Source organism: Microtus oregoni, unplaced genomic scaffold (assembly GCF_018167655.1).
Source record: "Microtus oregoni isolate MIOR12 unplaced genomic scaffold, Mior012 000001F_ref0000356, whole genome shotgun sequence".
Lineage (NCBI taxonomy): Eukaryota > Metazoa > Chordata > Mammalia > Rodentia > Cricetidae > Microtus > Microtus oregoni.
The window spans coordinates 36,431,181-36,443,392 of record NW_024543060.1 but is presented as its reverse complement, the minus strand read 5'-3'; the positions used below and the strand labels follow the sequence as shown (position 1 = coordinate 36,443,392).

Below are 12,212 nucleotides of genomic sequence, written 5' to 3'. Positions count from 1 at the left end.
GGCAAACCCTGCAATGTTTGCAATGATCAGGCCTGTGTTTGCCATCCTTGGTCTTCTAGAGACCCTCCAGTGCTTCAGCTTTGATCTATTAAAACTGGCTTTGCTTTGAATAATTCCCAAAGGTTAAATGCTGTTGTAGAGCTGGGGAGATGGCTTAGCCCACACAGTGCTTGCTATGCAAGCATTCGGACTTGAAGTCAGATCCCTGACACCTACACAAAAAGCTGGGCACGTTGGTGGTGCCCACCTGCAACCCTAATATTGGGGATGCAGAACTAGGGGGATCCCTGGAGCTTTCTGGCCAGTTAGTTTAGCCAATCAGTGAGCTCCAGGTTCAGTGAGACTCTATCATAGAAAAATAAGGTGAGGAATGATAGAGGAAGACACTCAAATATACACACACGTGTATGTACTCCTGCACATACACGAACATATGTGCACATACCAAAACACAGACATGAATATGCATATGTGCATGCACCACACTGGTGTACAAAATAACAATAAAATGCTGTTGTGTATAGTATGTGTTGTGCATAGTATATAATATATTTAGTATTGTTATATTTGTAACATTGTACGAGTGCTATATTATGTTGGTTTAATGAACTGACAGTCTTGGATCATACATCCCATTCGTGACTTACAGGGAGTAAGTTGCTTCCCAGTGATAATTGCACGTGATTCATGAAATTCTTGGTGGCCTCTGATATTGCTACTTTCTCACCTTTGTACAAAATGTGTGTGTGTGTCTGTTTCAGTGTACATTGCAGCAAGGCATGCATGTCATTCAAGGCATGCCAGAGGTCAACTTTTGGGAGTTCTTTTCCTTCTGTCACATGGTTTCTGGTGGTCAAACTAAGCTTGTCAGGGTAGGCAGTATCAGCGCTGCCCAGTACTCTTCTCATGGGCCAAGGACTCGTGGTGGTCCATCCATGACTCCCAGCAGTTTGGGGACATAGCGGGTGTGCCATAGATATTCAGATTCATAGATATTCATAGATATTGTTGAACACATGTGGAGAGGGCCAGAGAGCTTCTGCATTGTTGGCATCTGTCCAGGAGCATCTGCTGCAGCCATCAGAAATTAGTTTCTTTCACAGTGTGCATGTGCATTCTTTCTCTTTTGGAGCCAGGGCAGCTTGCGTGCAGTGTGGAAAGGCCACAGTGGTTTGGAGGGTGCCTTTGCTGCCTCTCGGCTTGATTCTCCATCATTTCCCAGCCAAGGACCCAGATAAGACAGAGAGAAAGCCGTTGACTTTGGATTGTGAAGGCTCCTGCCGTTGTCTTCATGAGTCAGATACAGCAGAAAGAACCACTTTGTGTTATCTCAGGAGTTGGAGAAGATAAGCATTGTTGCTAAAATGTAACATACAACAGAGTTGAGAACATTTAAACAAATCTTCTTGATATTTTAGTTTTAAGTGAAGTCAGGAAAAGAACAGGACCACGGAACTGCAAAGTACATGCTTTGCCTGTCTATATTTGACTCTAAAAAAACACCACGTATTTTCTCAGAATAAGTCATACTGAATAATATAAATGGAAGGTTTAAGGCCATTTCTTTCACTGTAAAATATTATGGCACATTTTTGCAGTAACTGGAAAGCAACTTGGGGAAAGGATTTTTCCATCCATAATTATACCAAACAAATGATCGTACAATTACATAAAATGTTAACCATTATAGTCTAGCCAGTGGCTTGGCTTCTCATCCAAACCTCACAATAAAATGTGCAGACTTCCTGGAACCACATATTAGAATCTCAGCAGTTGAATCAGGCCTTCATCCTTCTCTTTGAGTAACTTAAACTCGGTCTTACTCAGCATGTCAGAGAACTCCAGGGAGGAGATCTCTAAAACCCAATGTCAAAAGGTGACTATCTGATAACCGTCACCTTGGCTTCCGACCCACGAAATTGCCTTTGTTCTCGTTCAATTTTGGGCATGTGGGACTATCTCGCAGCGAGGCGACCCTGTTTTAGAGTTTTATAAAAAGAGATCAGCTCTACACAGCACTGAGCACAAAGCAACAGTACAACATTTGTGTGTAAAATGCTTTTGAAGGAATGTCCTACCCCGATGTAATTCTGGCTTCTCTCAGGTAAGTGTGTGGGCTCCAGGGTGGCTGTTTGGAGTGTCATTCAGCTGTGAGGTTTGACAGGGCTGTTGAGGGGCGTGGCAGCACTGAAGATGGAGGCTGGGAGCTGGAGATCATCAACTTGAACGACATAAACCAGACTCAGATAGACAAACAGCACATGCTGGCTCTCACTAATGGGCTCTAGATTCTTTTTTTTTAGGTACATAAGATTGTTACTAGGTGTATGACATGAAAATAGGTGGGCACTAGGAGCGAAGGTGACTACAGGGACAGGAAAAGTGGAAGGGTCAGGAGTGAATGCAGTCAAAATGCATACTCTACTTAAAAGTATTGTCTGGGTGAAATCCAGTGATATAGCGAATATAAAACAAACCAAACCAACATACGACAACAAAAATGAAGTCAGGGCTTATCAGTCAGGGTTTGATCTCAGCTCTGGGAGAGGCGATTTGTGTTCCGATGATACTTGAAGGACGCCTGAACTCATCTAAGCTTTCAAAGATTGTTTTCCCTCATTTGTAGCTCAGGCTGAATGACTCTTCCCCAAACTATTGCGAACATATGTGAACCTAACTACAGGGAGGCACTGAAAACACAAAAGGACTTGGTCTGAAATTCCAGAATCACTGTGTGTGTGTTGTGTTATGTGTGTGTTGTGTGTTATGTGTGTGTGGTGTATGTTGTGTGTGGTGTGTGTTTATGGTGTGTGGTGTGTGCGTGTGTATGGTGTGTGTAGTGTTTGTGTGTGTGTGGTGTGTGTGTGTGGTGTGTGCACGTGTGTGTTGTGTGTTGTGTGTGGTGTGAGTGTGGGAATGTGTTTAGTTATTCTAGTGCCAAGTTTGAGGTTTAAAGCCACAAGTCAAATGCACTTGTTCAGTTTTATGAGCCTCGGGAGACCAGCAGATATTGCTTGTGTTTGAAGACCAGAGCCTGGATCTCAGCAGTTTCACACACCCACTTTATCCTTGTCGAGAGTTAATGAGATCAGAATAAACCAAACAAACACTTCCAGAGTCCAGTGCTTTGCAGATCACGGTGATATATTAGAGTGCCAGAAATAAACCACACTCATTGTCACGGAGGCCAGAGTCGAGATGACCGTGTCTCTCCTCCACCTGTATCTCCTCTCTCTGTGAGGAGGACTGTCTCATGGGTAGAAGGAACGAGAACCAAGGACCTAACTTCTACTCCCATCCTTCCAAGGGCCTACACTGGAAACCTCACTGGAGGGCATCAACCATAGGCTTTAGAATAGCGGTACTAATACCACCGCTGTCTCTAAGCGGAGCTGCACTAGGACATCTTTCCAAGATACCTAACCTCCCTTTGCCTTGGGTTTAATGTCTGCAAAGTGGCAAAAACATAGAAACTATAGCATAACAAGAATAAAGCACTCATTTAAGAGGCTGTGAGCTGAGGGTTGAAAAGCAGAGTCTAAAGCCAGACTCCTGGTTCAAATATCAGCGCAATCATTTACATGCTGTGTTATCTAGGGAAGGCAATGAACCTCTCCCTGTTTCAGTCTGTTAGCTCCCAACTGGGCAAATACAATGCTGTAACACAGAAGCGCTTCTGTGGCAATTAAATGAGTTCATGTCTGTGTTGCCATATGAACAGGACTGATAGGTGTCGAGGGCTAGGGAAACATTCACTATTATATAAATGGTTTCTGGAAATGTTTTAAATATCAGTTGTAAAGAAAACAAAAAAATCTGATACTTTGTTTCTCTGTTTGGTTCTATTAAATATAAAATACTAGATATAAAAACACCAACCCACAGTGATAATATTATAACGTTGGGAGACTCTTTGTTTCCTAGTAACTTAGCAATCTCTTTCACATAATATTCTCTTTCTCTTTGAAGATTAGATATTGGTGTATTTAAATCAAATCTTAATTAAGATCGATGTTTCCTCATTTACTTAAACCCAATGCCATTTAATTAATCCCTGCACCCAATTCTTTCCTCCCTCTGAATGTTAAAGTCAATGAATTTTTTAAAACAGACAGGATTTACACGTACTTGAAGGATGTTAAATGCAACCAACGTTTGTTCAGGACAATTTCTGATCCTGTCTCTCCTGCTCCTTCCTCTCGGCATCCATTCTACTGCCTCTGCCATTCATGAATTCATCCAGTATTTATTGAGCAGACTTGTCAGGCATCATGATAAGTGGTGGGAAACAATGGTTGTGACACTTGAATGGTGTTTTATGGCTTGCAGATCATCTTCGCATATATTAAATTCATTCAGTCCTCGAAGGCACTCACTTCATCTCGCTCCAGTTATTCCTTCCCTTTTAGCTCCGCAGCTCCCTTAATGTTCCTGCCCTTAAATCATGGCCGAGTGTTTTCTAAGTGCTTTGGTGGGGTGAGGTGGGGGTGGAGAACACAGGTTGGAAAAGCCTAAGATGAGATTGTAGGCTAGAAATGCTATTAGTATCTTATACTTTAGTTTCAAGGTCCAAGTTCTTCCATGGTGTGCTCACTTTTACTTAGGAAAGAGCCAAGATCACATGAAAAAGAACAGTGACCATCGGGGCATCCTTCGCTGGGGAATGCCTTGAACCTAAACATAGGGAGGATACTTTCTCAAATGCTTCTGGGTCTCCATCCAGCCTGGTGTGTTTAACATCCCGGGTGCTCTAAAGAGCTATGACCCACTTTCCTCCCAGACATACCCAGGCCAATAGACCCAAGCATCCAAGCTATTACGTTTTGTGATACTAACCTACCTCTCTGTCTGGGGGAAACCTCCAGCAGCACAGGGCTTTGGTAGGAATCTACAGAGTTGGCAAAGCTAAATTTTTCTATCTGGGGTGTGTGTGGGGGGTGGGGGCTAAGAAAAATGGCAACTCACAGACTCTCTTGATGTTTTGCTTTTTCTTCTTCTCCTCCTCCTTTTCCTTCCTTCTTTTTTCTTTATTCTCTCTCTTTTATCTCATGTTGTTTAACAGCTTAGATACCCCAACGGAATCTTCCAGGCAGGACAAGAGTCAAAACAGTTGCAATCCCTTTCTCAAGTGAATGATTAGAGGTAAAACCATGATTTTCATCTCCTTCACATGGAGTAAACATTTTATGTATTATAGGTGAAGAACAAATGATCCCAAGAATCCACACACATTCATACCCAAGCAACTTGTTATAGATTAACCGTGTGGGCAAATGAGGTGTTCTTCTCAGGTCTTTTACTGACATGTGGCATTTTGCAGTTACAAAGAAAGGGCCAACTACTTTATTACTTATCTTGGAAGGTAATCTTATAAGGAATCTTAAAGAAATCATGAACTTAAACTTTTATATATAAAAAAGAACAAGTCAGCTCTACTTAGATCTTTAGGGTGTATAAATATTTCATAAATAATTTTTTACATCAGGATATTGAGGACATAAATGGGTATAAAGAATTGATCATCACGATCATCACCTTTGGTCATCAACCAAACCCAGCAAGGAGGAGAGTACGTCAGCCAGTATTAATTGGTTCTTCATTGTTCTTGTTCCTTCGTCTTAAAGAGCTCTGCATTCAAGTATGTGTGCTTTTCTAAAACTTTAGATTGTCTTCTTGGGGTTTTTACCTTAAAGTTATTTAACAAAAACATCTTAGTCTAACTTTGTTATTTTCAAAGCTTTGTTTCAGCTGTGATGCACTCCGAGGCCTGCAGGAGGCGCCAATGGCTGCCCGAGGCCTGCAGGAGGCGCAGCAACTCTCACTTTCCCTTTGTAGCCAGTGACTATGTCAAGGACACTTTGGTGTTTACAGCACACAAGTGGGTGGCACAGCGCATAAACTTGTCCTGAGAGGCACCCGGACCCCTTGGGCTTGTTTAACATCTACCTAGACTGCTACTATTCTAGAATGTGCTATGGCTTTCTCTTTTCAGTTCCCCTGTCGTTTCTACACAGACACCTTTCCCAGACAGTCTACATAAGGTGTTATCCTCACATTTGTTCATTTATTTAATTTCACGAATTATTTTTGTGATGTTCATAAACTCTATGTATGTGATGTGCTATAAACTCTAAGAGGGCAGTGATTATTTTTAACACACTTCCTGGAACACAGTGGTAGACCTTGAAGGAATATTGATGGACTAAGTGAATGAACAACATATTTATCAGATAACTACAAATCCCCAACTGTGTTCTAGATACTAGGGATACAGTAATGAATGAAGCTGACCAACATCCCTAAACCCTTTGGATCTTACATTCTGACACAGGGAAAGAGACTTTCAACAAATAAGGCAGGGAAGGGGAGGCTGCCAGAAGGGAGCTGAGCATCATCACACAGGGTGATGGAGAAAAGGGACCTGGGGAAGATAAGAAGAGAAGCGGTGTAGACAGTGGAGGGGGAGGATGGGCCATTTAGGCAAAGAGAAAAAGAAGGACCAAGAGTCTGTGTGGTCAAACCCAGCACACTATTTGCAAAGTGTTGATGCATGGGCCAGAGAAGCAGGAGGGGGTCAGACAGAAGCATGCAGTCTTTCAGGTCACTCGGAGGACTTGCTTTCACTCTCGGGTGATCTGGGGAGGTACTGGAGGGCTCCGAGCAGAGCGACACACCCAATATAGGGTCTGACTGGATCCTCCTTTTCGTCTAGTGATGAAAGACTAATGGGTGCTGGGATAGAAGCCCAGGGGAAGCCCAGGCAGTGATCCAAGCAGGAGGAGATGCTGGTGTGATCCAGAGAGGGGCAGGGCACAGAGGCGATAGAATCCTCAAGTTGGAAGGATCCTGAAAGGAGACCTGACGGAATCTACAGAAACAATGAACGAAAGTAATGACCCAGTTGTGACAAGGTGACACAGACGTCTTTGCTTACAGAAATTTACAGAAAATAGCCAGTCTTGTCAGGCCTCAGACGCTGATGTAAAAGATTCTCTACTGGGACTTGGAGTTCTTGGGTCAACTTATCATTTATCCCAAAGAACAGTACAAAAAAGATGAAATATATTCAGTGCCAAAAATCCGTGCGTGCAATTAAGCAGCCTGATCTGGGTCTTGATCTTATTTCAGCTCGCTGACACGAGTGCAATAATTGTTCGGCAGACATAAACATTTCAAAAAAATGAAAATGACAGTCGTCCGTGAGAAGACTACCAAGCCCATCAAACTTGCACAGGGGGTAAAGATCATTATCCAGAACAAAGATCTTTCCTGGCTTATTGTGATTGACAACCTGTCCTTCAGAGTGATCTGATAACTGTTCGGATCCCCAATCCTCCGCCTCTTGGCTGTTCTGAAGGAGCCTTGGCTAGTCTTCAGCCTTGAATTCTCCAAGGCCTGACACTGAGCACACAGAACAGCGTTTGTTAGCCTCGTGGTTTCTGAGATTCTCCTCTACCTCGGGCTTCTGCAATCCCTTACTTGCTAAGTACCAAAACCAGCAACCACATGGCCACTCACAATTCTGGAATTTCAGAAGGACCCTAGTGCAAAGGTGGAAATCTGAAGAGAGGGATCTGTCTCATTCCTCCGCTAGACCAGGAAAGGCTTCTCGGCAGAGGCGGAGCGCTGTTGGGGGCAATTTGGGCACCACTGCAAAAGTACAGGAAGTAGGAGGCCATAGAGACCAGGGCTGGATCTAAAGGGCCTTCGGACTTACACATCCGCTTCTCTGGTGCACGGCCTTGTTATGCACAAAAGAGAAAGACGGAGGGACCCGGAAACAAGCGTTCCTGGACCTCTAGAATAGCTGTCCAAGGGCAGATATCCAACTTCTTGTATATGTGTATTAAAATTTCAAGGAACTATAAATAAAATATTACTAAAAACTACCTTAGATTTGAATTTTCTGATGCTGTACGATTCACAGATGACTGAAAGGAACCCGAGGCCTCACATTCCGCTTTCCGAGGCGCTAGGTAGCCTTCATGGGGATGCAGTATAAGCCCCACCCTTCGCCCACCCAACTTCCTCTTTCATTTTGGCTCACTGCAGTTCTATGTTGAGGTTTTCTGATAAGACTTTATGCACTCGGAAAGTAAACGATCGTAGCATCCTCGAGAAGCATTCGCGTGTGATTTCTAGGGGATTTTCGAGTATATTTTGCAGTCACATGAAAACCTTTGGTTGCTCTAGGATTTGAGTGACTCCTACGTCCCTCCAGAGTTTATCAGAACTTCCAGAGACGCGGGGATCCTCTACTGCAGCTCTCTGCACAGTTCGAAGCGGGAAGGTCTAGGGGGCGCTAGGTCTCATGCTATCAAGCCTTTCCCACTCTGCCAGAAAGTTTCCGACCCCTTCTGGAGTCCCCGGGTGCCGGCTGTGGTAGGCCGAGAAGGGGACCCCAGATGATCTCTTAAGAGAACAGCCTTCTGGGGAAGCGCCGAGGCTCTGACCCAACTGCGGAAGAGGAAGGAGAGCTGGGTCCCGGCGCAGGAGGGTGGTGACAGTCTGGTCGCCCCCCGGAGCGCGCGTGTCAGGGTGGAGCCTGAAGCCCCGAGCCGCGTCAGCGTTTAGCGTGTAAATCCATTCCCGCTCCTCCTCCCCCCTTCCCCCCGCCCGAGCCCTCCCCGCCCCGGGAGCGAGCTCAGCGGCTCGGCAGCCGCCCACGCCTCCTGCGCGCGGCGGCGCCCGAGAGGGCGGCTCTACTTAAGCGGCGCGCGGGCCGCGACCCGCCACTCGCCTGGAGCGCGCGGGCGAGCCGGGCGCAGCGCACCGGGGCTCTCGTGGGCGCACAGCTGCGCGCTCGCACAGCGCGGCTCTCGCTGGCTGCGGACGCCTGAGTGCAGGACTCCCGGGATAAAAGCAGCTGCTGCTCCCGATCGCGCCCCCGCTCCCTGTCACTGGCCCATCCTGGCCACTTCTTTGGCCATGGCTCTGGCGGACAGCACCCGAGGATTACCCAACGGGGGTGGAGGCGGGGGTGGCAGCGGCTCGTCGTCCTCCTCGGCAGAGCCGCCGCTCTTCCCGGACATCGTGGAGCTGAACGTGGGGGGCCAGGTGTATGTGACCCGGCGCTGCACCGTGGTCTCGGTCCCCGACTCGCTGCTCTGGCGTATGTTCACGCAGCAGCAGCCGCAGGAGCTGGCCCGGGACAGCAAAGGCCGCTTCTTTCTGGATCGGGACGGCTTCCTCTTCCGCTACATCCTGGATTACCTGCGGGACTTGCAGCTCGTGCTGCCCGACTACTTCCCCGAGCGCAGCCGGCTGCAGCGCGAGGCCGAGTACTTCGAGCTGCCGGAGCTCGTGCGTCGCCTCGGGGCTCCCCAGCAGCCGGGTCCCGGGCCACCGCCACCGCACTCGCGCCGCGGGGTTCTCAAGGATGGCTCGCTGGGCGACGAGCTGCAGCCGCTGGGCTACTCGGAGACCGAGCCGCACGAGGGCGCCTCGGCCGGGGCTCCGTCGCCCACGCTGGAGCTGGCTAGCCGCAGCCCGTCCGGGGGCGCGGCGGGCCCCCTGCTCACGCCGTCCCAGTCTTTGGACGGCAGCCGGCGCTCCGGCTACATCACCATCGGTTACCGCGGCTCCTACACCATCGGGCGCGACGCCCAGGCGGACGCCAAGTTCCGGCGGGTGGCGCGCATCACGGTGTGCGGCAAGACGTCGCTGGCCAAGGAGGTGTTTGGGGACACCCTGAATGAAAGCCGGGACCCGGACCGGCCTCCGGAGCGCTACACCTCGCGCTATTACCTCAAGTTCAACTTCCTAGAGCAGGCCTTCGATAAGCTGTCCGAGTCGGGCTTCCACATGGTGGCGTGCAGCTCCACTGGCACCTGCGCCTTTGCTAGCAGCACCGACCAGAGCGAGGACAAGATCTGGACCAGCTACACCGAGTACGTCTTCTGCAGGGAGTGAGCTCCCCAGACCCCTTGACATTCCTGCGCCCGCTCCCTTCCTCCACAGGGGACCACAGGGTTATAGATGCCCTAGCCCCCTTCCCCTCCTTTCTTCTGCTCCCCACCCTGGCCACCCCCGCCCCGAATAGCTCACCCAGACCCGACAGCTCCCCACTTGAGAATCTGCAGTCACAAATTTTCTGGCCTTCTTTGGACCCCGCTGACCAAGAGTGCTCCATTCACCTATGCGTCCTCTACTTCTGGCCTCCAACTACCCTTCCCCCAGATTGTATTTGAGTCGAGATCTAGTGGGGGGCAGTGCGGGCGCAAAGTCACCAAGTACCTGGAAAGGACTGAATTGTTCAGAACTGCATTGGACAGTGTCAGCGTGCAGTGCGGAAGAGGCTTTGAAATCTAGAGTCCTTTGACTCGATAGAGGTTTCAGAGCTCAGAACTGAGAGCGCTGTGTAGACAGAGAGTGTTCAAAAGGTTATTACAGACTTGATCCTCACTAGGAAGATAAAGTTTTAGACGATTGAGTGGAAGACTGTACTGGAATTAAGACCTCATGGAGGCAGTTCAGAGATTGTAAATAAAGTAATTTTTTTTTTAAAGTTACAGGTAGAAAAAAAGTAAATCCTAGTACTGGTAACTGGAGAGGATTCTATTTCCCCACACAATAGTTCTCCTGTGGCTTAAAATTGTAGAAAGCGATCTTCCTGCCTGCGGAGGCGCCCTTTCTCGTCAGCTGTTTGCTGGAGCTTTAAGTTTTATTGGTTAAGGCTGCACTTGTAGGCAAGGAGCAGGGAGCAGGAAGCGAGGCTGCCCAGGCCCCCAGCGCTGCAGGAGTCACCTGGCAGTAGTAGCCCAGAGCACTTAGGTCTAGGACTAGTGGGAGGGTTGGGGGAGGGAGGATGGAGGGGAGGAAGGGCTTTGAGGGGGGGCGAGGACATACATACTCATTTATTATTTGAAAGTTGGAAGTCTGTACCATCCATTTGAGTAGATGCACATTTTAAAAAAGATATCAAACAGTATGTGTAAACTTAAGAGTTGATCAAGATCAGCAAAAGGCCCGCTTTCAGCTGCAAGTTTATCAAGCTCTTTTGAGTCCTACACTTTAAGTTGCTAATACTTGTATAACCTAACCAAAGAGTTAACCTAGTAGAGTTTTAGTGGTTTGACCGTTTATTTTCTTGTTGATGATATTTCCTTATTTTATAGCCTATTTACTTAAGCGAAGTAGGTTTGCTTTTAGCTACTTAGACTTAAGATCTCTTATTATTATTGTTGTTGTTGTTTTTCTAAGCCCAGCAAGTGTGAACTGCTGGGCTGTTCGGAAACCCCGAGCCACGCCATTTCTTTCGTGCGTTTGTTTGGCCTTTCAGTGGACTCTTTTCACGTGACAGAGCTGAAGATGAACGGAGGCACCCGGAGCCGCACATCCGTAGATAGCTGGAAAGGGAAATGTTTGTAAACGAAGGCCATGAAGTACTTCGGTGTGAGCCGAGCAATAACGTGGTGGTTTAGGTAAATAGCAGCAGCAGCAGCAGCAGCAGCAGCAGCAGCAGCAGCAGCAGCAGCAGCAGCAGCAGCAGCAGCAGGAGACCTTATGCTTTTACGCTCACATGGAATGAATCCTAGTGTGTGTCCTGTGTACACCACAGCCTGAGGGAGGCGAATCAGCTGCTTCCTGCCGAGCGGCATCCTTTGAATTATCAGTGAGATGGAGAAGCCTTTTTGTGTGTGTTTGTTTCATCATCTTTCTCCGGAATATGTTCTTAAAGATTTTGTAAGAGTCGTTATAAGTGATTCAATTAGTGTCGTTTCCCTGTCTTTTTAAACATGAACCTTGTACTGTACTTCACTGTGTTCTTGGCAGATGTCGTGAATCGGGACAGTTTATTCTCTGCCTCATGTGATCCAATCTGTACATACCATATATAAGCATTTTACACGAATCATTTAGTTTTTTAATTCATCTAATGCTGTAAAATTTACTATATTTACCCCTGGTAACTTGGATTTGATGGTGTATAAGCAAAAGCAACATGTTTTGGTGGGTTTCTTACATCCTTGTCCATGAACTTGGGTCAGGAAAACATTCATAACTGTGAGGCTGAGTTTGCTCCATACATTTTTGCTGGGTTGTTAGTTGTATACTAATCCTATGTCAGTTAACGGTCTACCTGTATCCAAGCTATCCATATTTTTAATCCAATAATGTTTTCATTTTAATTGGAAGACATTTAAGTATTTTTTTTTTTTAAAGAAAAAGAGAAGTTAGCTTTCTGTAGAAAGTCTTGCAGTTTTAAAGAG

The 12,212-nt window shown here is 47.0% G+C and overlaps 1 protein-coding gene across 2 annotated transcripts; it reads left to right on the top strand.

Moving 5' to 3' along the window:
* Positions 1-8,660: 8,660 nt before the first annotated feature.
* Kctd12 (potassium channel tetramerization domain containing 12) lies at positions 8,661-11,755 on the top strand. 2 transcript variants are annotated; one of them, XM_041668123.1, is made up of 2 exons: positions 8,661-9,890; positions 11,282-11,755. In XM_041668123.1, exons 1-2 carry the CDS (start codon positions 8,929-8,931, stop codon positions 11,346-11,348), a joined length of 1,029 nt encoding a protein of 342 aa, XP_041524057.1. In that variant the 5' UTR covers positions 8,661-8,928; the 3' UTR covers positions 11,349-11,755. The 2 variants fall into 2 exon arrangements, with proteins under 2 accessions (XP_041524057.1, XP_041524064.1); XM_041668130.1 differs by lacking the exon at positions 11,282-11,755 and having other exon boundaries at positions 8,665-10,774.
* The last annotated feature ends 457 nt before the right edge of the window (positions 11,756-12,212 follow it).